Source organism: Strigops habroptila, chromosome 5 (assembly GCF_004027225.2).
Source record: "Strigops habroptila isolate Jane chromosome 5, bStrHab1.2.pri, whole genome shotgun sequence".
Taxonomy (NCBI): domain Eukaryota; kingdom Metazoa; phylum Chordata; class Aves; order Psittaciformes; family Psittacidae; genus Strigops; species Strigops habroptila.
In genome coordinates, this window is record NC_044281.2 from 25,104,003 (window position 1) to 25,116,907 (window position 12,905).

At 36.5% G+C, this 12,905-nt stretch overlaps 1 protein-coding gene across 6 annotated transcripts in view; it reads left to right on the plus strand.

Moving 5' to 3' along the window:
* The window catches only part of ADK (adenosine kinase), a 297,485-nt gene that overhangs the window by 214,261 nt on the left and 70,319 nt on the right, over positions 1-12,905 (plus strand). For all 6 annotated transcript variants that reach the window (XM_030488972.1, XM_030488969.1, XM_030488966.1 and 3 more), the window contains one exon: positions 759-929. In XM_030488972.1, coding sequence (XP_030344832.1) covers positions 759-929 — 171 coding nt within the window. The remainder of the gene's footprint in view (positions 1-758; positions 930-12,905) is intronic.

Genomic DNA, 12,905 nt, shown 5'->3' on the forward strand with positions numbered 1-12,905 from the left:
GTTCTGTTTATTTTGTTTCACAATTAATACTTGAATGTTCATAGAATCATAGCATCATAGAATCGTAAGGGTTGGAAAGGACCCTAAGATCATCTAGTTCCAACTCCCCTGCCACGGGCAGGGACACCTTGCCCTAAACCACGTGGCTCAAGGCTCTGTCCAACCTGGCCTTGAACACCGCCAGGGATGGAGCATCCACAACCTCCCTGGTTCATATTCAGAATAAAGAATAATACTTTGGGGGAGGGAGGTGGGTGATAAAATACATGCACAGAAACTCGGAAACCCTAGGTTTTTCCTGCAAAACAATGACAGCGTGCTCAACATATTTATTATAAACAAGGTAATAATTTTTCAGACAAGGGATTTTGTTAATCTCCTAACTGTGTATAGAGCCATCATACTGGACTTTGGAATTAAGCACCACAGTCTAATTGACTCTATTACTAAAAAGGGGCATTTGGCATTATAATATATCACTTTTTAAAATACAAGAATTAGTCGTAGCTGCCATGGGAAAGTGTGCTACACGGAATGTAGAGGTAGGGAGTAATGTTTAATTTTGGAGGGCTCTGATTCTATGCAGGTTCTTTGTTGCCTCCATAATACCTTAATGGAAAGGCAGTATTTCCAGAAGTTTTTATCGGGGTATGGGTATGACAAAGGTGGGTCAGGAGAGACCTTCTAGAAGCAGTATACTTCTTGTGGTTCCTAATATGAAATTAGTAACATACATTGATTTGTTTGGATGCTTGCAGGGATTCTTCCTGACGGTGTCACCAGAGGCAGTATTAAAAGTGGCTGCTCAGGCTTCTGCAAACAACAAGATCTTCAGCTTGAATCTTTCTGCACCATTTATTAGCCAGTTCTACAAGGAGCCTATGATGAAAGTCATGCCTTATGTTGATGTCCTTTTTGGAAATGAGACGGTGAGTCTTACAAAAGTAATTGAAGCATTTCTATCTCTTGTATCTAGCTGTTTGTGTCTAGGAGCCTGCTTCATGGTTCTCTGTTATTTAGATAGAGAGAGACTGACCATGTCAAGTGTCACTAGAAAATTAAATCCATGGTCATAGAACTGTGGTATTTCAGTAGAAGCCAAAGATGTCACTTGACCTGTTAGGAGTTTGCAACTTGCTCATTCATGAGACACATGAACAAGTTACTCTAAGTTAGAAGAGGAAATATCCAATACATTGGCTGCTTTGTAATAACTGTCCATGTGCATAATATAGTCACCCCGAAGTTAACTCTGCTGGAAGAAAACATATGAAGGGCTACTGCAGAGCTGCTGAGGCTCTGTAATGCTTTTAATAGTATTTTCTGTGAGGAAGAAGACTCTTTGGGGTGAAGTGGGAGGAGAAAACTAAGAAATAGTTGATTGGTTTAGAAGGTTCTCATTGATTTTATGGTAGATGTACTGGCAGTCCATCTAAGGAAGGCTTATCTTTGCTATGCAACAGGTAGCAAACGGATTATATGAAATTCTGCCAGGAAGTCAATGGTAATAGACCAAATGAATTCAGATTTCACTCACTGTAGTGTTATCACTTTTTGATTTTTTTTTTTCCATTTCAGAAAGTGCTCTTAAATATGTATTTGTGTGCTTAGCAGAAAAAGGTTAAAAAAAAAAAAAAAGCCTTGGAAAGTATGACACATCCTAATGAAGTGTGGGCTCGTCTCTCAAGATAACTACAGTAGTACAGGAAAATTATGGAAAAGTGAGTTATTCTGTCAGTGGTTATTCCTGGTGGTCACACAGGGAGTTTCACCAACACAAGTCAGTTTTTACACTATTGTCAGCATATCCACAGTAAAGGCTAACATTGTTAGAAATCTAGGACTTTTTAAAATGAAGAAAATGTCAACTTTATAGATGCAGTAGGGTAAGGAAGACCTTTTTAACTGTACTTAATGATACAGAAGAAGTATTTTTCAGACATTTTGTTGCCAACTATTACCTTTATTCTGTCTTTCACAATCCATCCTCGCAAAGATGCTACTGAATATTTTGATTGAATAGCGGTATAATCTCAACACAAATTAATCTTAGAATGGTTTGTGTTGGAAGGGACCTTAAAGATGATCTAGTTCCAATCCCCCTACCATGGGCAGGGACACCTTCCACTAGACCAGGTTCCTCAAAGCGCTGTCCAACTTGGCCTTGTCAGATTTCACAAATTAAAGTAATACCAAGTCTAGTCAGTGTTTGGGTGCAAGGACTGCACAGAAACTTCTGGGATTAAACCTTCCTGGTCTATTATATAAATATTGCTCCTCTGATCTGTTAGGCAGATTTGGATTACAGTGGTTCATTAAGTGCCGTTTTTCAGAAGATAAACCAGAGGTTGTTACTTTTTGTATATTTGCATGCTTTATAGGTAATAGTCTGTTATACTGATGACATTCCAATTTTAGAAATTATTATTAAGACTACCTTAACTTCCCCTGTCATTTCAGTTTGCTGTGGTATTATTCACCTGCTGACATAAAATATTGTATAGGACTGTTGCGTGTATTGAAGTTGAAAGACTCCCTGCATTTTCTGTGTATGATTTCTGAAGCCTTTTGGTGTCTTTCTGGGTAAACAATACTGCTTAACTTAAGTGATCATCCTGAAACTTGGCAGTTTGATATATATACTTCAGAGTACCAGCCTCTTATGCTTTGTTCCTTATACTAATCAGTTAAAACCCTGGTCATGTTTTAGTCTCTGCTTTCTGCTAGATAAGCTGGCCATTGCTGCTTTTGAGTTCTTGAAATGCTGTTTGCAGTGGTTTATTTGCAGTGGTTTATTCTCTTGTCTTTCTGTGTGACTTGAAACCCCAGCCTTGGCATGGTGTGTTTCTTGGGTTTAGTAGCTGCTGTAGCTTGTGATTGTCAGTATTTCTGCTCTCTGCATGTGGTTTGTGATAGAGTAGTTGCAAAACTCAAGAAAAGCTTATTCTGACATATTCTGCCTTCTAGTAGCTTCCTCCTTTGAGTTTGGTGTGGGGTTTTTTTGGCGGGGGCGGGGAGAGTGGTTTTTGGTTTTTATTTTCCTCCTGTATTCATTTCATCTACAAGTACATTATGGAATTTTTTTGTGTATATGTGTTCTTCGATGGTCAATTAACCACTTCAGCTAGCCGACACTAAATTTTTGCTGATTTACTGTGCTTGCCTTTTAACTTTTGCTACATTTTCCATCAGTTTTGTTAGTTTAGTTAAATACTGAAAATGCATAAGTTAACATATAAGCAAGGCATACTAAGTGGGGTGGTTGTTACTTTATTAGTATGAACAATACTCTTAGACACAATTTTTATTCTTCCCTACATTTATCTTCACATTATAGACCAATACAATTTTATTGTTAAGCACTGAGCTCTTTGTTTTTTTGAGTAATACAAAAACATCCAAGAGCAGCAAAATTCCAAATTGCAGCCATTCCTAAACTAAAAACAATTGGCAAAGTGATTTTAAATTACATCTTCTACTTAAAAATTTACATCTGAATGAAGATTGGTTATTTCAAGTTTCAGCCAGATGGTAATTAAAATGGGCAAGTTATAAGCCTCTCAGAATAAATGTTCTAGTTTAGAATGTAAATGCCAGCATACCCTTAACTGCAGTGGAGACACTGAACTCTGTGATAACAAGTCAGTACATGTATGAGTTTCAGCATTATCTCAGTGACCACTGGTGTTTTGATCATTTGTTTAAATCCCTTTTATAACTAGTCAAACATCTTCTCTTGGATTTTGGATACTTATTAACTGTACTTCATATAATAAATTTAGTACAGAACATTCAGAATAGGAATAATTATGTGTTCATTGCTGCTAACCAATTAGGGCCATTCTGCAGTCATTATCTAGCAATACATGACTGGAGAACTTGATTATTGTCATTGCTTTTAATTTTTATTAAATTAAGTTTTTTCTTAATAGTGTCATTTTGCAAATGGTTCTTAGCAATAATACCTTCCAAGCTACCATAATCACTGGATAATTAACCTGCCAGGATTAAGCACACTCTACTTTGCCTCAGGATGCTTAACTCTCAAATAAGGTCAATTATCTCCTGATGATAACTGCTTTGTCACAAGTTGCTGCTTAATTCGTCCGTAAAAGCTCACCTTAGAAGACATATTTTACAACTCAAAGTAACTTTCAGCAAGAGAATGGTCAAAGGAATGAAAGCTTTAAAATAACATGTCTATAAAGAGTTGTGTAATGTTTCCTACACAGCAGCTACACAAGGCAACTACAGGAGCCTAAATTTGCATATATTTCTTTCCCAGACCTCTTTCTGCTTATCCAGTTAGGGCTAAAGCTTGATGTCTCTGATATGCTTGATCTATCGACGTCAATAATGGGCACAGGAATCTGAACTAAATTCCCAGTCTTCCCAAAAGATGTGAGTTACAATGGCATCTCATCAGGGTAGGAACTACTTCTGGGGGGAATAGTCTGAGTATTTTGGGATGTGCAGCTGGATAGCAGTTTCTTTTCTGGGGGAGGCCTTCAGAATTCAAGGGACACTACAAAGCTCTCACATTATTCATCCCTGCATATGGCAGTCATTCGTGACTCAGAGGAATATTTATTATGATATTGATGTGGTAAAGATCTTCTGGGTTCTTTTTGTGCAGGCAGGACATCTCTGAGAAATCTTAGAATTTAGACACCTTAGAGTTATAGATATGCTGAGCTCCTCATCTACTGCTTTACAACAAAACCCATAACCAAGCAATGTAACTTGCAGTATGCAGTGTACAGCAATCAGTAAAAGTTGAGGAGGTTGCATAGAGGAGAAATCATGGATTTTTCTAAAACACAAATATAATAAAGAAAATGAAGATAACAATTATTCTTGGAAATTAGATCTTCCGCTCCAGTGTAAAGAGCTGTTAGTTTTAAACACGCAGTCTCTGAACAAGTTAATTACAGGATTGTAAGCTCAAGTTCTGCAGACAGATGCTTCTACAAACTCATTGGGAAATTGATGCTAGTGTGACAGCAAATGTGCTGGAAAGAAAGAAGGTTGTGTGCAACACTTCTATGTTTTAAAAAGCAATGGCAGTAGCTTTAGTGGTGGCTCTGGAGTTACGAATCCTGAGATTTAAACAGAGGGATGCCTTTGTATGCAATATAGTATCAAACAGGTCTTGTAATCATTTCATCTAACAATTATACTAAAATGGTACATCGTGCCACTTTAAAATATTTTCAGTGAGGGTTGAAATACTAACATAAACATCCCTACAAATATATGTGGTTTGACACAGCCTTTAAGAAACTTTATTAGCCTTTATAAAGGCAAGTCTCTTCCATGACATGGAAAATTCTCTTTAATGGCAAGGAAAAACAGTTAATTTAAAACTAATAACAGTGGTTAACATGCTTCTTGTTTTGAACTTGCAGTCAGTCTGTAGTTTTGTGCTTATTTTAACCAGGGGAGTGAATGGACATTCTGCTAAGTTTTCAGGCATAAAACCATGTTCAGCACACTAGGATTTACACCATCCAAACAAATTGGGCCATTCCCTTTCTGTAACCTATAAAGCATGTTTGTAAACAACTTTCACTCCACATACTTTGATATATTACATTAAGATACAACATTGTGTACAACCTTCAGTCCCACCTGCAAATTTCCTCTGCTGGTTTATCACCTGGGACCAGACTGATACCTGCAGGATTAGGAATCTGCCCACAGCTCACAAGAATCTTGAATGACACATAATCACTTTTGTAAGATAAATAAGCCTCTCATGGTGATTCTTTTTAAATTAGTCTGCATTTGTAATGGCATAACTGAATTGATCTGAATTTACACGAGTGTAGTTGCTACTGTTACTACTTTATAGACCTAGCAGATAGTTTTCCACACTACCTGAATGTCGTTTCACACTGGTAAATTGTCTAATTCTGAGGAAAGGATTAGGAGGTAAGAGACAGGTGGCAGATGTAATTTGGTGTGTGGAGGAAGAGAAATACAGTTTGACTTTCAGTAAATAATGAAAGGAAGACAAACATTTCAATCTGTTCTTCTGTATCAGATGGAGCCCAGAAGTAAAGAACATTGCAAAGAATGGCTGGTCATGCTGTAAATATCACTAAATTGATGTTTCTGTTTGAAGTATTTTCAAGTAAGCATTTAAAATTATTTTTGAATATTTGTAATGATTAGTATAAGGCAAATGCTAAATTGCATTCGAAACTGAGTATCTTGAAGAGGCTTATTTTACTGTAGAGCTAACTTGCATGTATGTTACGTAAAGAGCCCTTAAGAGACTTCGATTCCTTCTTTTTAGCTTACCAGAGCAGTCCATTTTGAGGGGTTATTTTCAGTCAGTGGTTGTTTGCTAGCTGTCTTCCTTTTGAGTTCAACCTTTACCTTTGTCTTCTACATCTTTATTCATTTTGAATTAAGTTTTCAGGAACATTAATCATCCTAAATGAAATTAAACTGGGTGTCAGTGTTTTGCATTTCAATTCATATGCCAGGATTTTCCTTTTTGTTATGCTTTCAAAAGTTCGCAGAAACTTGCCCCACAGGTGAGGGTAATTATCTTCATTTCACAGGCTGAGTGAGAGACTGAGGTCTCTCTCACCAGACCCCGACAGGGAGTCTGCGGTGAAGTTAAAAATCATAGTCAGATGTTCTGACACAGTTTATTAAATACACATGGGAAAAATTTTGTAAGAGACATCTCATCTTCTCTTCTTTTTTAACAGGTAGAGGTTTTTAAGGTCAGCTGCTGCTGCTGTTTGCTTTTTTAAACTGCAGTAAACAGATAGCAATTTCTTTTTATAAACTTTGCAGTTAAGATTTCTGCAAAAGTCTTTAGAGGGAGCCTGGGAATTAAGAATTGTAATTCTGAATGGAAGAAAAATAAATATTTTTCTTTGATGTCTTTGTAGAATTTTGACACTTATTTCTTGGTGCAGGTGTTGTGTTTTCAATTATAGGAAAGCTATGGCATTGTAATATTGCTGCTTAATTCACAGAATTAATTTTCTCAGTATTGGACTATCTAATAAATTGTGGCCAACTGAAAAATGAGAGGGTATCTTGCACAAGGGAGGTTGATAGTGTCAGTGGCATGTTGTAAAGATGTGCTGTGGGAAGGATGCTGAAACAGCCCAAGGCTATTTCAGCTGCAGACACCGAATCTGCTTCTCCCTCTGTCTTCTTCTTCTCCTTTTTTTATTTCCCCTCCCGTGTGAACTGCAGTGGCTCTCTAAGATAAAATGCTTTTAAATCATTTCCCAACCTTGCAGCCGTCTTTGATAAAAGCCCTGTTATCTGAAATGATATGAATCACTGTGGAGTTAATCATACCTTACACAACAACATATTTTGTTGTGATTCATTCTGTCTCAATTAATCATCTTATTTATCTACATTGTCTCAGCTTCTGCACTGAAATTCATGACTAATAAGCAAGTAATTATTTTAGTATAGTTTACCAAGTACATTATGAATTAAAGGAAAATTGAGAGCCAAGTATTTAAATTTATATTTAGTGCTGCTTTCAGCTAATGTCTAGCTATTTAAGCAATTTAGGAATCCTATCTCAAAAATGGCTTACTTTTTTCCTGTTAGGGAAAACAAGCAGGTACTTAGAAGAGAAGCTTATACTTTCCAATAGGCTTCACTTCTGAAAAATAAAAATATTTTCTGGTAGTCTTTCAGAATGCTTAGGGGTATTTATCTTTTCTTATGCTATGCAGTGTTGAGATACTTTTAAGATTGTGAATACCGGAGCGAGCGCAGCACAAGACAGAACATGTCCTGTGAGAAGGGAAGGCAGATTTCACTGCATTTCAGCAGCTTGTGTTTTACTGATGATGATTGATAACCCTTTTCACTTTGTAGCACTTCCCAGAGTGTCTCATAGCACTTCATAAACATTAAAGCTCAGAATAAACCAATAAGGTGGGTGTGTAGTCTTGTCTCTGTTTTACAGGTAGACAATTGAGAGGTTACTTGCCCAAGGTCATACAGCAAGAGCAGAGCCAGAAACAAGCAAAATCAAGTTCTAACTTTCTTCTTCAGTTAGTGTCCTGAAATGTTGGCAGCTGCTGGATACATTTAGGACAAAACTCACCTGTCTGGAGGAAAAGACCTGCACAATTTGGCATTCAGTTTTGTGTGTAACATTAATATATGTTTCTGAAAGCCTTTTAAAGGTGAACTGCATGTGCATTTTCAATAATCAGAGTATTAGGGCAAAAGTGTGTTACATATCATACAAATACATAATGCAAGAGCTGTGAGAATAAGAATAAATAATATAAAGAAAGTAATATGAATAAATATGGATAAAATTTAGTTATACAATTGATAAGAACTAGAAGAATGAAGGCAGAAATGTTCACAAAAAACCTCTTTACATCACTGTAATTCTAGAACAACTCAATTTCAGAGATATTTGCAGTAATAATGCAGGTAAAATACATAGGTTTCAGTAAAGGGGTTTTTTTCTAATCCAGCTAAGGTCTATTCAATGACTACACATTTCAAGCCCTATTTGGGGCAGATGTAGCCAGCTTCTGATTTAGAGCATTGTTCAGTCATGCTAAAGCCTTTTATGCCAACATATACTGGGGATGCTCTCCCAGTTACAGTCCTTACACTGAATTGTAAGGCTACAGTGCCACATTATCCTCATGGATAATGTCTAAATGTGAGCTAATGCAGACCTTTCTCACCTGCTCTTATCACATAGTCTCATCTCACCCTCTTTAGTCAGATTTAGCAATTTTATGTCCATAGCAAGAGTGAGTTCTGTGGGCTGGATTACTGTTGAATCATTGAGCTGGTCCAGCTTTCCCAGGCAACACGATCACTAGATCTGACTAGATGAGAGGGTAATACTTGTTGGTACAGAGGAGTTTGAAAGAGAAGGCCTGATAACCTCTCTGTTTCATCTGATCTAACCAGTCTGTATTGATAGGGTCTCACAAGCAATAAAGAAAACAAACTCAGTTGGAGACATTGTCTGACTTAAAGATTTCATTTGTGTTGTGTTGTATTTACAGCAATATCCTTTTTAATCCTGACTTACGTTGTATACTCAGCCACTCAATATAGTTTTATCTGCAGGCATTTAGTTGAATATTATGCATGGATACGTTCAGGTATTAGCTGTAAAGTTCTTGGACAGAGGTTTTTAAATAAAAGAGCTTGTATTTACCTAAGGAGTATGTATTGAGGCTTCCTGTGTTTATAAATTTGAGTCTGAACACAGGGTACTTGAAAGAGAAGGAAAAAGGATAGTCAAGGAGCCAGCAGTAAGTCCTTGATGATGTTCAAAACCTGTGATCATATATTGTAGAAAGTTCTGGAGGCTGCTCTAAAGTAAACTGCTCTAATTTTTTTCAAGAAAATATGCAATATAATACAATAGATGCAGAGAGTAAAAGTAGAAATGTTTTTCAGTCTTTGAGTGCAAATGTTTTAGTAATTATTTTAATACTGAAGCAGCTTAGGAAAAATATGTACAAATTGCAAAGTTGTACAAAAGTAAGTTGGAATTGCATTGGAACAGCTTTGATTTTTGTTCTTAAAACTTAATAAGAAGAATCTTGAAAGCATGGTTTGGACGGTTTGGAATAGAATTAGCATTATCTTTATTATGTCAACATATTTTTCTGTGCTATTGCATAGCACTGTTGTTTTCAAAACTGTAGTTTCAATCTTGTTTCTTTTCTCATGTTATCTTTCTCTATCAACACCTTGTTTCACCCTACTTATATAGCTCAAATAATATTTTTATTCCATCAAGAGCGTTTCACATCTGATTACAAATCTATTAAGTAGTTTCATTTTTCTGACTTTCTTCAACTAAGAGCAGCAAAACTAGGCATTTGAACTCTCTTCTTTCCAGCTAGTTATACAATCTTCTGTCACTAGGTTTTCTACAGTATGTAGATTTTATAAGAATCAATGTAACTCTCAGATGTTTCCCTAAGAGTACTGAAAAGTGCTATGTGTAAACAACGCAAAAAGATTTTTCCTTCATTGAGATATATGTTGAAGATATTTAGAACTGATTTCTTCTAAACTGTTACTGATTAAAATCTATAGTTTAATTTTTAATTAGAATGTAGAGTTAAGACATTAAAATTTATAATATTGGGCATTGTCATTGATTAAATTTACTAATTATACAAATAAAACATAATTAAATGGCATTAAAAGGAAAACTCAATGTGCACTATATTATGAAGCATATGCAGTGGGTCATAAATATATGTCAGGGTTGCCAAAATATTTTATTAATTTCTAAATAATTGTTCAAAGAGTTGTCAAAAGTTAGGAAAGGATCTGGGAAAAGGGGTTGAAAAGAATACTGTTGCAGCATACCTAAAATACCTGAAATATACGTAAAAGCATCTATGGTTTTCCCAAAGGTCTTAATTGATCTCTAAAACTTTACTTTGTTTATAAGTGTAACCCACCCCATTTACAACAGCCACATGAAAGTGTCTCCTTAAGCCATATTTTGAGGCTTAGTAGTCATATTCTGACTTACAATACCATTTGTTTAAATATTGACTTCCCAGGGAAGCAATGTCCAACACACATGTGATAGTAACAGTGTCAAAATGTTGCTCATTAAGTCCTCAGACCCTATTTGACACCTCGTATTCCCTGTCAAAACCAGTAACATATGCAGTCACACTGAGGAAACTTGCATATATGAGTCAGTTTGCTTTCCATGCTAAAGTAGTTTCCAGGTGAAGGAGCTTTCCTCTAAAGGAAAGAATTGTAGCACTCTAATGGCTGGGATGGTAGATATTGTGAAATATATAAATCTGTCTGTTTCATGGTTATGTTTCTAACTGTGTAGAGGGGGACCCCCTACTATGAATTTGAAATTCACAGACAATTGTGTTCTTCATCCTCAAGTTATTTCATTTGGAGGCAGCAGTTTCACAAGCAGAAAGTCTATTCTTCCCAGCCACAGCTAAGGAGAACTACTGCCTCACCACCCTTACAAAGGAAGTGGCCATCAGCATCTGCTTGTGGCCTGAGTCCTAGAGGTCAGAGCTAGCTGGTTCTCCCTGCTCTGTAAGGTCACAGGCTGTCCTTGTCAATAAGCAAAAACCTTTAGCATTTGAGAAGCTCACTTGAAAGCAATGGGAAAATGGTACACATTCCAATGGAAGACCCTTAGGATGCCCAATTAATCTGTCCTTAGTGGTACTTTTCAGGCTGTCTTGCTATTACCAAGGTACAGCCCTGCTAGTTGAATAGGCTATTTGAGGATGTCCCAAATATTTTTGGAGTTGAGAGGTTTATTTTATTTTTTTCTGATGCTGAAGACTGGATCCTGATTCAGGAGAAACTTGCTGTTTTTATTGAGAAATTCTGCTTCTTCATCTTGATATTGTCCTTTGAGTCTAAGCCAGTCAGCAGGTGCCAGTCAGCAGCAGGTTTATTCCTCATTCTCTGTGGTTGTCCTCCTAAAGGATGCTATTTTTATAATTCTGAGAGGCCAAGCTATTAGCAGTATCTTTGGTTCCTGGCAGGTAAGAGACCTCATAGAATTAGATCCTCTTCAGGATCTCTTTTAACAAAGTGTGTTTCTGCTCTGGAATTCCCCTGAAACACCAGGGCACTTTTCTCTAGTCAGACTGTTGACCTCTCCAGGTTGTGCGACATTCTTTCTTTTTTAAAAGAACTGGAAATTTAATGAGAAATTAAGCCATAAATGGTTTTGTTTGGTCAGTTCTGATTGCTCTGAAAGGAGGACCTTCCAGCAACTGAAATATATCTGAAATTCCATGGAATTGCAGGTATCTTGCACCATCAGTTCACCTAAAGTTTTTTGTTAACTCTTTTTGAAACGTGGGTAGCAGTCAGATGCTGTTAACACACGCAATATTTAATATATGTGTCATTTTGGAGCAGCTATGACTAACATGTCCTTTTCTTCCTCTTGGAATTTCTGCTAGACCAGTAGATATATCTGTGAGTGGTCTTGACACATACCAGTTTCAGATAAATGGATCCGTCAATTTAAATTCTGCACATATAGTTGCCAAACACTATGCATTTGATTTGAACATCAAAGTAAATGCCGGATTTGGATGGAGCTGCATCCTGGTATATGCGAATTACGATAATGAGTCAAACTACTAAATCTAACTGCTCAAAAAAAGAACATTTATCATTTGGAACCAAATTCATTTCTTCTGGAATCCAAACTGGTGAAAAGAACTGAAGTAGTACATAGCCTTATGCCAATTGTAGACCACCTCTGAACATGCATTATCTGAGAGGTGGGTGGACACACTTATGAGTATTCTAAAGGGTAGCAGTGGTGGGAGGTGAACCTATTATTTAAAGTATAGAATGGAAACCATGAGTTTCAGGAGTCCATATTAACTCTACTTGCAGATGAGTTTCTTTCATATTTCAAACAAGAATTTGTGTCTGAGGATGGTTGGTGCATGTATATATTTCAGATAGAGCAAGTTAAAATAGAGATCAAAGTGTTTAGGGTGTTACCATAGTCTTCAGCTGTGGTTTTGGGATAATTTTTAAGCTGGCATGGAAGTGGCAACACAAGTCATCCCAAAGTTTTCTTTCATTTATGATACGGATATTAACTATTTGAGAAGGGTGAGGGGGAAAGTCTTTTCTTTGTAACAGACTTTATTCAAAGCAAACCTATTCATTTTGCACCTCTTCCGCTGGAGGGCTGGGGTTTTTTTAGGAAGTTAAATGTCAATTATTTCTTTTCAATCATCCCTAGTCTCTACTATTCTTAAATAAAAGTTTCTCTTTCTTGTTATTTGGAACTTAAAAGTGCGCTATATAGAATACTGCAACATAAATTAACAGAAGTTGGTTACTTTGGAGGGCATTTGGATAGATCTAGAATGAGATAAGAATACGTA